This window comes from Lepisma saccharinum, chromosome 1 (assembly GCF_977018435.1).
Source record: "Lepisma saccharinum chromosome 1, izLepSacc3.1, whole genome shotgun sequence".
Lineage (NCBI taxonomy): Eukaryota > Metazoa > Arthropoda > Insecta > Zygentoma > Lepismatidae > Lepisma > Lepisma saccharinum.
In genome coordinates, this window is record NC_139229.1 from 127817913 (window position 1) to 127834002 (window position 16090).

Genomic DNA, 16090 nt, shown 5'->3' on the forward strand with positions numbered 1-16090 from the left:
ATAAATTAATAACTGGCGGAAGGCAGCGTTAAAAAATTTCCAGAAATGCACTTTTGAATGAGAAAAATACGTAAGAAATTATCTAAGGGTCATAATTAGATCTCTGATGACTGATGCCATGTCAATCTATCATTTGCCACCAATATTGCTCATGTCCAACATTTGATGGATTTTCTATTGGCTATTTTATGGGTTGAGTCAAGAAGTGCCATTTTTGGGACATATATGGCAATGCTAGTAGGTCGAAATATTGTCAACAGACGCACACCACATGTGTCTAAGTATTGGCTACACATTTACGTGAAAAATCATACTCTTGGACTCTTGAGAGAATCCTAGTCTGCCTCTGGTTACACTGAATTCTCTTCGCTCACTTACGACGCTACTATGCCTGTTCTTTTAATTAATTCAGCATGGCGTATTCTTTGGAGCAGCGCATGTGCATTGCTGAACAGTATTTTACTACTCATTCTTACACTCATGTGCAAGAGGTTTTCCAAGAAAAATCCCCTGCTTCTGCTGTACCTCACAAAGCAACTGTTTTACGACCAGTCAAACACCAACAAATGATCCCACAAATTGTTTAAGAGTTGGTATTATTATTGAAGATTAGGCACACACAGAAGATGTACCACGTACAAATTTTCAGCGAAAAATGCAGGCTCGACCAGGGCTCGAACCTGGGTATCTGGCATATCGTACGATTTCTCTCTGAGCCGGCCTGGCCTCACCTGATTTCTCGCTGTCGCTTGTTTACTTGTGTGGAATCGTCTCTACCAATGCTACCCCAACGTGATGCATTTTTCACTGAAAATTTCGCTGAACCCAGGCAACGTCGAAGTCTACTGTATTTCAAAGGCAACAGATCCCGTTGCGGTAGCACTGGTAGAGAAGATTCCACGCAGGTAAAACAGCGACAGCGAAATTGGTATATATTGTTGAAAATCAATTCTCAGATGTTTTCAGCAAATTAACAATATTTTTTTAAAATAATGTAATTGCTTTTATTTGGATACATGCTAACATAAATTTATTAACCCAGTGATAGCGTACATGATTAGTTTAGTGCAGAAAACATGGTGTAAATACCTCTTACGGTTTTTATGATAAACGTTTTCGAAGTTTGGGTTGTGCGACTTTTGAAACACACTGTAGTATGCACAATTGCTAGTAGGTAGTTTCCTGGCACCTGATTTTCAGAGCTGGCGCCTAGCTTTAAAGAAAATTTTTCGACCACTATATATATATATATATTTCAGTCGTTTACCGCGAGAGCGTCGGCCGGTCGGCGGTTCCTTCATGCACCAGGTCCCGGCAAATTGCGTTACAGGAAGTCCGTAACACACACACACACACACACACATAAAGGGTTTCATTTTAATGGCGCCCACGGACCACAGACACGTATAGAGGACATCAAAACAAACAACTTTTCTCACACCCATAAAGTAACAAATCATTAGAGTGTAATTAATTACAGCTCACTTCTTTATATACCTTCTTTGCACTATCAAGCACCTAACCAAGCTTCAGTAAGTTTCCCTTTGTGCTCCACTCTCTTTTGTGCTGGAAAAATATAACGACCCCTTATCAGTGAAACGCATCAATTTCAGAGTTTTCGGCATGCTTATTTTTACTTTTAAATGAGTGAATAATTTTAAGTGATGATCTTTTCTTTGTCACGCTGAAGGGCGATTTTCACCACTGGATTTGCATGAGCAATCGTGTGCACAAACATATTCTGTTTCTAGAAACATATTTGATTCAGTTCAGGCTAATCCTTAAGCATATCCTGTGCTTCTGAAAATGTATAGAAATAACTTTGATTTGTCTTATGCAAATTCTGAAACATATTCTATGTGGAATATAATATCAACAGGTTTGTTGAATATGACAGGGGCTGCCCGATGTCATAGTAGCGACACTGTTCCTTAGTAATCAGTGGGTTCTGGGTTCGATTCCCGATGAAGGCACATTCCACGGTGGTTCATATCCAACTTTAAACTCTAATCCAGTCCCGAAATAGCCTATCTGAACAATATATGTGCATTTAAAATACCCTTTATTATGACAGTCTACAGTCTATTTCCCTTGAACCTTTCGCGGACCTGTGTTCAAATCCCGGGCTGGCATGGATGTTCTTTGTGAGTGTCCCTTCATCAACTTCATCACAATATCATTCATTCCCATCTTTGCGATTAGCCAAATGTGGCAGAAGAGCGAGGTAAAATAACCAAATCAACCCTTCGCGAACCCCTGGGGGTCTGGAGCTACACAGATTAAGTAATACTGATCTAAACTACTATCTGGCATTCACTGAATGCAATAAAATGCAAACTCTCCAATCATATGTCACTTTCCGTTTACAGTAAGAATGAATTTCGTTTTTAAAAGGGTAAAACAGCATAAAACGATGATGATGGAAAAGAACAAAACCGGAAATGATAAATGTGGAACAAAATATCATGGTTTTCCTTTTGCTCTTCTAGCCTGATTTGAACCAAAAACCACACTCTTTCAAACAGTACGAAATATGTATGTTGTCTTTGTATTTAAGCATAACATATTGGCATCACACAAAAAAATAATTTTCCAACTGGCGTGAAGGAGAGCGCTTACACATGTGGGAGACTTTAGCCCTTCTTTTATTTCTCCATTCAGACCGACCTCTCTCCGTGGCATACAGTTGAAGTTAAACCTCCCTTTTCATTAGGCATAATGAAGTTGAAGTTGCCTCTGTAGTTTCTGTAAAGAAGTTTCATAAATAAATGTCTGTTGTGTGGTAGCCAATTGACACTTGTTCCTTCAGTGCGATGAAAAATACATTATAAGGTAGCTCTTCTCCAGTGACGGCACCTGAAAGAATGAGCAGGGAGGTAGGGGGCGGTCGCCGTACGAAAAATATGTATTTAGGCTAAAAGTGCATTTTTTTTTGCCAGAGGGCGAAGGGAAGTTCCTCCCCTTGACCACGCACCGTGACACTACCGCTGCTCTCCTCGACCACTCACTGAAACGAAATTCTGGAACATTCTTCATTGTCACTTGTCTGCATACAATGGACCGAAATATCCATTTGCATAGCATTTCCGAGACCAGTGATGTCTATGCAAAACCTTAACCTTGAACTTTAGAACTATGGCCAAAAGGAGTAACAAACGAAACCTATACCTACAATGGAATGTAACGTAGCGCATGTGTTTATATATGTGTTTGTGTGTGTGTGTTATATATTGTTACACATTTTATTTAATTTGTTTTCATAAGGATATACAGTTGAATATTGTTGAACATATACGAGAAAACAAGAAACATTAGCAAGCACCACAGTGAGGTTATACACACACATGCAGGTAGGATGCTAACAACATCGACTGATCTTTATTTGTAACTGTTGTCCAATTTATGTCAGATAGTTATTTCTAATATTTTTACCACGTTAGAAAAAAATGTATCTATATTTTTCACTTTACGAGACTTTTCAATGCTTCCTTTTCTTTCCTGAAGGAAGTAGAGACGATGTATGCGAAAAAGATTATGATTATGTAATAATATTTCAGGGGAAATAAAGATTGTTTGAAAGTTAATTTCATCAAAAAGGGGCCCCTCCTTGTGGCGACCCATGGTACGACCCGATCTTTCAACGCCGTCCCGGAAGAAATGGAAGAAAAACTGTTACCAGTTCCTTACAGGCGAAAGAAGAGCAAATGCTCTTCCTTTCTTTTCGAACCGTTTCATTGTTCCAATATCAACCTCCTTCGGCCTGGGAGTTGTTTCTCGTCAGGCTACTTTTGCTTTTGCGCTTTCTTCCAAGTCTCACAGCGCCGCAATTCTCCAGGCGTTCTATCTATTTTTGTTATTTTGCGTCGCTTTTCTACTTCCTGGGTCCTTCAAGACAATTAGGATGATCTCATGAAATAGCGATAGGACAATCACAATTCACAATGTCACGGAGTTCGAACCTGTGACCTCTTATCGTGTTACGCTGATCACTTCTTCGCCAAGGCCGGCTTCTACCGTTTCGTTCTAGTGCCCCCCAATAATAAACTGCATGAAATGTGTCCAAGGGTGGTGGAAGTTTAGGATCGTTTATGTCACAGGAAGGCTGGTAAATTAGGATGGCATAGGTTTCGTTATATTTAAAAAAACAATTTCTCTAAGCATGCACAAAAATCAAATTAAAAATAATACTTTGCTTTTACGCAGTTTTAAAAGTAACGACCTGATACTTTATGAATGAGGAATATTAAAGGTTACTGATTAAAAAGTAAAAAAAAAAAAACGACGGAAAGGCTGGTGAATTTTAGCGAACCAACATATATAGGCCTTGGAAATCTTATATCCTACTGGGTTTTGTTTTTGTTAGCATCGTAATATCGGATGTGGAAAATTTTCACATGAATGCAAATATCAAATCTGAGAAGAAAACAATACTCTTGTGTAAATGTCGCAGAGTCCTGAACTTTTAAAATTAGTTAAAAAAAAAAAAAAAGCCGCACGTGAAAGTGTCTTTCTTTGTAAACCATATTCCAGTTGTATTACTTTCCCTCTCTGCGTCTGAGCTTCGGTGAAGTAAATATTCTCCTTTCTATACACTACAATTTGCAGTAGAATCTGAAGTACCAAATTGTGCTCCCATCGAGGGACGAACCAAGGATATTTGAAACCTGTCCAGAAACATAAAACTAGTAACTGTAGGATATTTTCCCCTCCGAAAGTAACAGGAACCACTCACTCCAGTAGGTGCTTTACTGCAGGTATATCGCCACTTACCGTGGTCTGTGTTTACCATAACGCGCTACGAAGGCTGAGGTCCTGGGTTGGAATCTTGGACAAGTGTGTTTATTCTATCATATATTTCGTCAATCCACGTTCATCTCCATCGTCACGATTAACCTATGGGGTAGTAAATCGGCGTCAAGTAACCTTGTAAAATACAACTGCAGGTGTTCACGCACGTGTGTTTATATATGAACGCGCCCGCCCACGCACACACGCGCGACCGCTTTGCTCAGCCTTGGATGAAGAAGTAGGTAACCACTGCTCAAATGAGGACATCCTTTTTTAGAACTAGGGCCGAACCTAATTAATGTATGTTCGTCAACGGCAATCAAGCACTAGTTGGATCGCAAGAAATTCCAAGCTTATGAAACAAAAGCTCATGGCACTTCCGTTTTCTTTAAGTTTTACGCGAAGCGTGTTTGTCAACAAGGTCTGAAAATGGCAACGACCGCTCACCCCCACGTACCTGTTGTTTTGGAACTCCACGCCTGCTCGCAGCTTCTGTACAAGTAGGAATCCTGGATGGCCGATCTGATCACCTGGTACCCGACGGAATCTGGCAGGTACATAAACTCCATGGTTGAAATCCGCAGTGTTGTTACTGCTGCAGCCTTAATTCGGTGCCATCGCTCAGTGTTTACAACGACAACGAATCACACGGTACGTTCAAAACATCGGCTCCGTCGTATTCTCTTTGCGTGTGGTGGGTTGAGCGGGCTTTCTGCTTTATCGCACGCGTCCGTGGGGTTCGTGCGTTTCCGTCTTCGGTGTCCTCGCTTTCGGCAAGGTTCGTGTATAGGCGTTGCCAAGTTGATTACTTTTACGTATGCGGAAGAGAGGTTTTGTGTCGTGCGTGCACAATTTTCAAGACATACGCTAAAAAGTTACAGCACCTTATCCGAAAATGTTAAGATTAAGTCGCAGTACTTATGTGGTCGCAGAGAGCAGTGAGAGTTGACACTGATTTGATTAAAGAGAGAGCCACGGACGATTCAAGTTTGCGATGATGAATTTGAAAGTGAGAAAGAAAAAAAAAGTAGGCGCGCACACTTATGTGCTTTCGTGCACGTACTTGATAATGCTTGGAGAGGTGGCATATATGTATTTATAATTATATATCCTAACGTCTTGTATTTGTTCCCTGACGCGAAGCGTGAAGATGGTAATAATAATAAAAAAAAGTCCATGGAGCGGAAGTGAAGGGTAGACAACCGGAAGGAACTGAATCGTGACCTTTGTTGAAGACTGCGTCCTAGCTTCTTTGGCTTGCAAGGACAGCAAAAAAACTGAAATTGCCATGCTATGCACTTTCTAAGCCAGTCTCGTAAAACATAGTGTCCAAATGTTTACCTCGTTCTCGGTCTCGAAATGTATTTTTTCTCGTCACAGATCTAGATAGATCATAAATCACTTTGTAGTGGATTAACTTGCAGGGCCGCCAAAAGGGAGGGGACATTTTGCCCCGGGTTCCGAACGCTCTCTATATTTTCTTTTAAAATATGTACATAAAACGGCAAACCGGAAAACTTGCGGTATGTTGATATTTTACTGCGCCGTGTTGTATAATACTAATTTTCATTTTATGTGAGAGACTTTGTTAGTGTGCAGGGAGCCCCTCACGAGATACATTTCTAGATGCGTGCCTGGCTTTAACTAAGTCAAAGTTTTGGAGTTTTTTTTCGCTGTTTAGCATAGAAAATTAAATACAAAATAACGATATATTTTGATCATATCTTAAATGAACTTTCTCATACATGTCGTTATCTTTAAATTAAATGGGGTTTCTTGACGATACACTCCTCCCGCTTCCGATGTTCATGACCTTCCTTATTTGAAATCAATACATTAGAGTTCCTGGAATCGATACAGAAGTAAAAAAAAAAAAGGTGAAGTTCCCAATGCATAGGCTATAGCACCGTGCCGTGAAGGCATATTTAGGGGATGTTGGGGTAGGGCTCCACACATTCTCATCTCGACTATTTTTGGAGGTGATGTGATCAGCACAACGGTCCGGCCGCCCCAATGTGATTCTCTTGAATAGTAAATGCTGCTACATGGTTATTACCGTAACTTTTATGCATGTTCTGGGACGAATGTCGGAACGAGAAAGGGCAGGAGTTGGTTTGGAAAGATATATTACAACACATACACAGTCAGAGTAATACCGGAAGGAAGCACCGAAACTCTCGTTAAATCCCGTGTTATTTCCGTTTGGAACTTCAACACAAAACATGTTTCCAGTACAGTAACTTCATTGTATTCACCATTTCTTACCTCAGAAAATAGAGCGAGGTTTAGTTGGAGACGAATATTTGAAATTCCTGACGATGTAACTGACATGTGAAACTAAACATCCTTGACTTTCTATTTATTGCTGTGGACAGCCCCGGGCTGAATCCAGCACAGAAGAAAGTAAAGGCAATTCCAAGTCGATTTCATTTTCTGCATAGGTCCTTAATGAATAATTTATGTAACGTGAATTATCATCGGTTATTGCGAGTATTTTGTCAATGATTTACTGCTGGCTTCAATCACGTTCATTACAGAAAACGTTAGTGGAATTACTTTGCTACCTTTAAGGGAGATACCTCTTAATTTAACACTTCCTTTGATTTACATTAATTTTTGTGTTCTATCAAGATAACAGGCTAAATGATTTTTCCCCCTTCATGCTAGCCGTGTGTATTGCTTATTTTTACAGGAATGCTCAAGGTCTGGAACTTTTATATTGTTGAATTAGTACGCAGAGGTAAGATTTCGTAATTAATTAACTTTTACGTAACTTAATTACATGTTATATTTTTATCTTACTCAATATCATTTTTTGCATTCATTCGTTAACCATGCTAATTAAGTGCGGATACATTAGTTTGCGTGATATAGGCTATTAGCAGTACGATAAACTTGTAATTTCGATGCTTAGTCAAGCGATCTTAATGTTGTTGCATGTAATGAGCGATGTAATTCTGGAACCCTTAAAAATTAGAAGCACGCAAGTAGAAGTTGAGTGTGTGATAAATTATAATGTCCATCCTTCTGCTTGCTACTTGTAGAATTATTTTCGAACAATTAACAGCAGAAAAAATATTAATACAGTATTTATTAAAATGATTATCCGCATACTTACAACTATATTGAGGTATACATTCTTTGCACATTTAAAACTGCAACATTTACAGTTACAATAAATTCAACATGGCGGAAGTGGAGTTTCTGATTCGGCGTCATTTTTGGTCCTAATTTAATTTATAACAGACCATAATGCCTTCTCTTAATGGTCTTCATATTGTAACTTAAAATGAAGATATAAGCTTATAACATTGATTAGGGATAATACCGAGAACTGAAGGATTTCGATTTTGCATGTACAATGATAGTATACTTTCAGTACTTGTAGAGCGTCGTAAAGTATAGCAAATTCAATTATAAATAACTACTTTGTCAAATGTTTAACCAATCCTTCAAACTTGGACCCCTCACGAGTCGATCGGGGACCATCTCGACCATGTTTTAAAGACCAAACAAACCTTGTAGATCTCATTAAGCGCTCCATCAGGATTAAACGACGAAGCGACCGAACACAACGTCAAAAAATGGACCCGGTTTTTAGTATTCGATAGAAAAGTACTTGTGAAATACCGAATACATGACATCTACGTACAAGCGACTAGGTAAGTTGGCGCCACTGTACATAGCCGCCATAAATTACGTAACGAAATTTTTGTATTTAGCTATGGGGCTGTAAACATAATTGAACTGAACTGGAACACTATAAGTATGATATATTGGGTTGATGCATAAGTTCGTAGCGGTTTTTTTCACCGTAGCAAAAGTATTTTTATTTGATACTAATTTGAGATGAAGAAGAGACATAAATTAATCAGTAATATATTTCCCTTCATTGTCTATGACTGTTTACCAACGCTGGGGAAGTTTTTCAATTCAACGCCTGAAGAAATCAGCTGATTCGGGGTTAAAAGTGTCAAGCCAAGTTTGAAGAGCATTTTCGTTACCAATGGAGCTTCATTGAAGATTGATGGATTGAGAGCTGAAAAGGTAGCAATCCGAGGGCGTAAGATCGGGGAAAGTCCGAAGGATGTGGAATAACTACTCAACTAAGCTCCTGGATAACAGCTTTCAGGGCCGCCGTTAGGGAACGCGAGGCCCCGTGCGAACTACGAGGGTCGTTCAAGGAAAAAGTTTCACATTTTTAATTTTTTATTTTTTTTATATAGAAAGTACGAGCCCGATAAATGAAATGAAACTAGCAATGTGTTCTTTCGTCTTTCCTCGACATTTACACACAATGCAATGTTCGTGCGGGCTACCGCGCATGCGAGAAACGTGCCCTGGCCATAAGGAGTAGCGAGTCATGGCGGAACAACGTGTTTTGGCGATGTGGAGTATTGCTCATAGAGTTTTTGAAGAAAGGGGAAACAGTCAATGCTGCACGTTATTGCCAAACACTGGAGAAGGTGAAAAAAGCAATTCGCTCCAAACGTCCTTGGACTCCTTTCTGCTGGTGTCATTCTTTAGGATGACAATGCTCGTCCCCATTCGGCAGCACTAACACAGGATAAACTTCGAGAAATGAAATGGGAAAGGTTACCACACCAGGCTACAATACTAACTTGGCTTTCAAAAATGGGACAAATGCTTGTGCCGCCTTGGAAATTATGTTGAAAAGTGAGAAAGGACCATGCTACTTGGTGCAACTTGATTTTTGTCTGTAACTTAAGAAATATTTTTTTTTGCAACATAGGGAAACTTTTCCTTGAACGACCCTCGTATATCCGCGAGGCCTTTGTGTTATGTAATGTTAAAATATCGATAACATCAGTTTCTCTCAAAATTCTTCTCTAACGCCAACTTAGTTATTAGAATTGTGTAATTATTATCTATTGTTAAGCAGGAGCGCGCGTTCGCAGTATAGCCCTTTAGCACTAATAACATTTAAAATTTGGCAACCAGCTTTTTTTAATGACTTGCTGATTGAGACCTTGTTTTAGTAATACAAGCCCTAGAGAAAAGAATATCCTGTGTGTTCACAGCCATGTACTGTAAATTTACGCTTCTTGTTGGTATGTATTTTTTCTGCCAGAAAACTCACTAAATACGGAAAGGGGATCATGACACAGCCAGAGCCGGCCAGGGGGTGGCAACTCGGCCAATCACCCGAGGTCCCGCGCTCCAGGGGACACCGCGGTACATAAAAATAATAGTTTGTGCGCGTTTTTTTTAAGCGTTTATAGGATGCTGGTACTTCCAATTAAGTAACTAATCTGACATAGCCTGCATTCGTATTTTATTTTGACATACTTAAACATGTCCAATGTTACTGAAATAAACAAAGTAGCTACTACATTAAGATAGTGTTCCAAATATTTGTATCAAAAACACCTAACAGTGTTTGTTTACTTATAGAATGAAATATGATAAATATTATTTTATGGAAAAAATGCAAATTAACACAGTGTCAAAATTCAATAAAAAGTAAAGAAATCAATTATGTTATTGGATATGATTAAATATTGCGTCTGACTACCATGCAAGAAACCCCGGTTCGATCCCGGTAGGGGAGAACCGGGATTTTTCCCACCTGTTCAAGTGGCTCCGGCGCCCACCCATCGTCGTATAATGGGTACCTGGAGAAACTGTGGGGGGTAAAGGCGTGGTGCTGATCACATCATCCCCACCTTCGGCAGTGATCAAGAAAGTGTGGGGCCCTAACTCCACACCCCCATACGCCTTCATGGCGTGGTGCAAAGCACAGGGGAGCACTTTACTTTTTAGTTAACAATATGATATTGAACATTCCCGCTTTTACAAATAAATATAATGAGGTAGACCTACATGAGATCGATTGAGTGATTGTTTGTTGTTTTAAGTCCACTTTATGCCCAGAGGCGCTAATCGGTAATAGACTTACAGTTTAAAGTGGGATCCGAACCACTATGTGCGTCCATCGGGTATCGACCCGGGACCCTTTGATTATAAGGCAACGGCGTACATCAGAATGAAAACGAAATGAAGATGTAATAGTGTTTACATTATGATTGTAGGACACCTGTACTTCCGACTAAGGAACAAAAATTGAGAAAAAAAAAATTATACGTTCCGCGAATAGTTTAGGCCCCAGGTCCCGTAATGCAAGATTATGCTCTGCCAAATGATTCATGACATACAGTATTAGTTTCAAGACCTCCTCACGTTAGTGCTGGTTTTCCTGTGAAATCAACAGTCCCTTTTGCTCACCAATAGTTACGTTTTTCCGTAGTCTAAATTCAAATTCGGTCCATTTTTTAAGGCATTGGATTTGACTTTGATATTTCATAGTTTTGTAGTCGATAGCTTAAATGCCTCCAATCATCGCAACCATGGGCGTATTTAAGGGGGGGGGGGGTTCAAACGGGTCCAGTAAAATTACCAGATTACCTGTTCCATCCGCTATGCGCAGTGCGTTGTTCGTAAAAATTTCTTCAGACCTACTTTGTTCTCAGAAATTACAAGCTTATAGAACGGGATACGGATGGAAAAAATGTATTACACACACCAGATGGGACTGCAAAGTAAATGTCTGTAATTTCCTGATAATTTCGGACTTTATCTGGCAAATACTCAGAAAACTCATGACATTTCACAAATTCTATAATGCCACATATAATTTCTGCCCGAAGCAGCTGCTTGTGAACTTATAGCGCGAACATTATAATTTCATTAGATGTTCCTGATGTGGTTTGTTACCATTCAAGATTTAAGTATTCTCAGGTTCTCATTTTTTGATAAAACTGTTTGATAATCCCGAAAGTCGATAAACTATTTTCCAAACTTTAGATCGGAATGGGAAATTTGTCACTATTGGAGATTGTAACTACATCTGTGTTAGCTTCAGCTATTAGTACTTCTACTCTCTCTGGGTTGAGTGGGTGTGGGTGGGTGTGGATTTAGAAAATAAAATAGTTGGTGAAGAATATGATGGTGCTGATGTAATGGGTGATAGAATTAAGGGGGTGAGATAGATAATTTCAGAGAAATGTCCAAAAGCAATTTTTGTACATTGTTCAGCACATATTTTAACCCCTTTCTATTGCCCATTCTGTGGAATTTCTGCGATATTGAGACTGTCAAATCAGTTATAATTTTTCCCCCTCGAGTCTTCTCAAAGGATCAGCCTCCCGTAGTTAGCACTTCGTGGGTCTCGGGTTCGAAACCCGGAATGGGCATGGGCGTTTGTGGGTGTCCGTCCATTCATCAATTTCATCATGTCATCACTCATCCATTTCTTCGGAAATTAGCCAAAAGGGGAAAGCGAGCGCATATATCTAATGAATAAGATTACGCTTTAAAAGGAAAGACAATAAATTCGAAGAAAGAAAAGAAGAATAAGCCTTTTCCCAAAAATAGAAGGAAGAAAAGAAGAAGAAGCCTTTTCCAAAATCAAAGATAGAAAAGAAGAAGAAGCCTTTTCCCAAATCAACGATAGGAAGGAAGAAGAAGCCTTTTCCCAAAATAGAAGGAAGAAAAGAAGAAGAAGCCTTTTCCCCAAAATTGAGAGAAGAAAGGAAGATGATTTCCTTTCAATTATACATATATTTATAAGAAGAATATAACCGACGTAAATTTGGAATCAGCATATATATATATATATATATATATATATATATATTTCAATGTATATACAAGCTTCGCTATATATTTTCTCTGTATTGTGTACAGTTTTCAGAATATAGATCCGCATTTAACTATATCCTCTTGGCTATAAAACGCTTTCTTATTTGGAATTCTCGAATAAAGAACCTATCCCCTGAGATTAAGATATCTGTAGGCGTGGTATAAGTTTATTTTAAGAAGTGCACTAGAGGGACCTTGCACAACTTATTCCAATATGAAATGCCTATTCCTCGTTCATTGGAACAGTGTGTCAAAATATTGAATGGCCTGGTTGATATTTTTTACATTTTTAAATCTGAATGAAAAATGTGGCAAACAGTAATTGAAAAGAAATTTCCAGGGTCTGCATTGTAGGCAGTAGAAAATTGTGACATGCTCTTGTACTCAAATATGCACAAATTGTTGGTGATCTTAGCTACACTGCCAGTTTCATCTTCAACACCCGAGAGGATGTGTTTAACATTAAGGAGGTTGAAATAATGTCCTCACAATTCAATGGGAGATCCTCGACTATTGGACCCGGCAATGTTAAATGTACATACACACGGATATTAAAATAACACCGATGATGTTATTTTCAATTTTGTAGCAAGGAGAAAAATACTAATTCTAACATCGTAATTCCTTTTTAAAGAGAAGCTAGGATTGGCTTTTTCAAAAGCATTTTCTTCTCATTTTATGTATAAAAGTTAGAAGTTCGTAGATAGACTTAATTTAATAAATGTGTGACCTATCATGTGGTGGTAGAGTGGATTTTGATAGCCAGATCATACCTAGGGACGCTATGTCCCGGATTTTCAGGGACAACCCCGGAGTGGTATAATTTGTCCCGGTGTTCCGAATAGTTTCTTCGGGATGCACAAATGTCCTGAAATCGGGTGGGAAAGAAGAAATGATTAAGACTATACTTTCCTGAACTATTTTTATATTTAAATGCGTGGACGTAATTTTAAAATGCTCATTTTACAAAACAATCTAACTCTACATTGAACCACTCCCTTTCCATAATACAAGAGTTAACGAAATACAGACTGCACTGCAAACATTTTTGACTTCACGATGGCGCCGCCGTCTGCTAGTGGTGCTGAATTTCAGTTACGATTTTCTTCCGTTGTATAGTAACCTGCTTACTATAAAGGGTCAGTGCTTGGGTGCCTATCTGCTCAGTCCGCAGTTTTCAAATAAAGTTCCCACACAATGTGTGATGTAAATTACAATTATGTTGTACGTCACGGACACTACCGAGTTGTAATGAATACATTGACTTTCAATGGAATCGTTACAACCCGGCAGTGTCCGTGACTGTACATACATACAACTTTATCGGGTCTAGCAACCCCCCCCCCCACTCCCTAACAATCTACCGCTCCCGGATTTCCACTTATGAAATATAGGAACTCTAATTGAACCAAAAGTTGAACCTCCCCTTACGTGAGCTATATATACGCCCATGATCGCAGCTTTCATTTGCCAGCATGTCCACCCTTCTTCCCAAACAGCTTACAACAAAGACAGAAAATCTTATCTTTCCTCTTCTAGTACAAACCACCTTCTCTCAACCGTTTCCCCATTTTGTATAAGACGCTAATAATGTCCAGGTGAAAAGTGTCGATTATCACCATTATAATTGGGTAATCATGATTTATGATGCGAATAGGGTCCTTTTGAATGATTGGATCAAATTCGGAACTGTTTAAAATTGACGGCCACTCACCTGGGTCTAAAAGCAGAGGCAATCTGTTACCTGGCTCAGAAGATGAACATGAAACATACTCCTCCTCGCATATAGTTCCTACATTTGGTACCTGGTTCACAGACGAGCTAAATTTAAGGTCTCCGCCGCCACTGGTACTTACAACTTGAACTATATCACGAACACACTCCGTAACACCACCATCATCAACACTAACACTAAAACCCTTGACGTCAAGTGTCACTGCATTATTTCCGTTTATGGTGGTGAAATTTGAAATGGAAACTATTTACAGGCAGCAAAAAATTCTCGAAGGCACCCTTATGACTTTTTAAAACGCGTCCTTTGTCTCCTTTTTTTTTCTTTTAGCCTTTTGGAATTCAAATTTACGAAATTTGTCCCTTTCCCTAGACATTCCTACGTATAATCGCGATTCTACACACCCGCACGCACTACTGTGTCAAACAAGAATTACTTGAAATTGGTTGACACTTGACACTTTGGCATGGTTGTACAATCTGGAAACGTTCCTTCTCTGGGAAGGTTTGAGAGGCAATAAAAATAAAGTACTCATATCTCCAGATCTTTACTTCTATTTCATCTGTGGGGGCAATATGCCGACCCAAGGTCCTTTGACCTACACACCGCCTGCCTTGGGAGGCCTGTTTCTGAAGCACCTTTTTGGAAATGGATGGAGTTGTAAAGTTTCACGTCAGAGGGAGGAAAGGCCGAGGAAGAAAACACAGTACACCCCTGATTAGAAAGTGAAACTTGTGTAATTCTTGTTGATGTATTAGTGTCTTCCTTATGATTTATTTTTCTAGGATTCTCATTTCATATCTATGTTTGAGACATAAATACTGTCGTCAAGTACAGTAAAATGCAATATTAAGGAACGGATATTGTTTTGCATATTTCCTTCCGAGAAGTTGTGAAAAAATATTGAGAAGACGAATTTGGCGTAGGAAATTCTAAATTTGCCGTTCATTTTTTTTTTTTTACGAGAGTGCTATACAAACGCTATTTACAATCTGAAGTGCTTGGAATATCACCAAATAAGGACTAAAGATTGACGCCAATCCTCTGTTTCGAATTGCTTGCCTAAAAAATCGGGAAATTACTATACATGCAGAAAAGCTCAAATGAAAACACAACGAAAATAAATTCTTGCAAAGTGAGGTTTGCTGCAGTCACATTTCGGTGCATAAAAGTGACAGGTAAATTATTGATTGTGCCAGCAATGGGACTGTTCTCAAACTGTATTTATGCCAACTCTTAATTTATTTCACTGTTCTGCCTCTTTAGTTAAATCGTAACGATGAGCATGAATGACGCTTATATAATATTGAAGAAGAGAGACTCACAATGGAACATCCAAGCCCACGCCAGGATTCGAGCCAGTGCATTTTTTTTAGAATTAGATATTTGAATAGTACGAATTAAGAAATGAGATGATAGGAGTGAAGCAAAAGAACTGAAGTTATCTATAATTTTGAAATTCTTTACAATAATGCTGCTACAAACAACTCCGTGGCGCAAGAGCCGTCTTAGGGGCACAGCCTGCCAATCAACTTTTCTTTGGGTGACCCGTGGTGAGCGCATCGAATCCCATCGTTGCTATTTTCTGGTTTTCGAGACTGGAGCCCGCTACTGCTTCTTTTCAGTAGCTCCTTAATTGTCTTCACAATGCTGGGTTAACACCGATATTTTGAGAGTTCGTATTGGGAATCGAACCTGGGCAGGACCACTCGCACCAAACTCTGGAGTGCTAACCAGTAGACTTCGCGGGAGCCCTCTTCACAGTAATAGTTACGCTTAAATTTATTTCTTTAATAACTTTTCTTTAATATAATCTAACCACCATTCATCATCGTCGGCACGATCAGGCTAAAAAACAGAGAAATGCATTTTATACCCTTTGAGTGCCTATTTGCCTACTTGATTCAG

General features: G+C 39.1%; 2 protein-coding genes across 3 annotated transcripts in view; one reads left to right on the forward strand and one right to left on the reverse strand.

Annotated features, from left to right (window-relative positions):
• Window positions 1-5509, reverse strand: part of fok (fledgling of Klp38B) — a 34584-nt gene extending 29075 nt beyond the window's left edge. The window contains exon 1 of the mRNA XM_083138417.1: window positions 5246-5509. Coding sequence (XP_082994543.1) covers window positions 5246-5357 — 112 coding nt within the window. The 5' untranslated portion in view covers window positions 5358-5509. The remainder of the gene's footprint in view (window positions 1-5245) is intronic.
• The window catches only part of neb (kinesin family member nebbish), a 213331-nt gene that overhangs the window by 115040 nt on the left and 82201 nt on the right, over window positions 1-16090 (forward strand). The gene's annotated exons all lie outside the window — the stretch shown is intronic.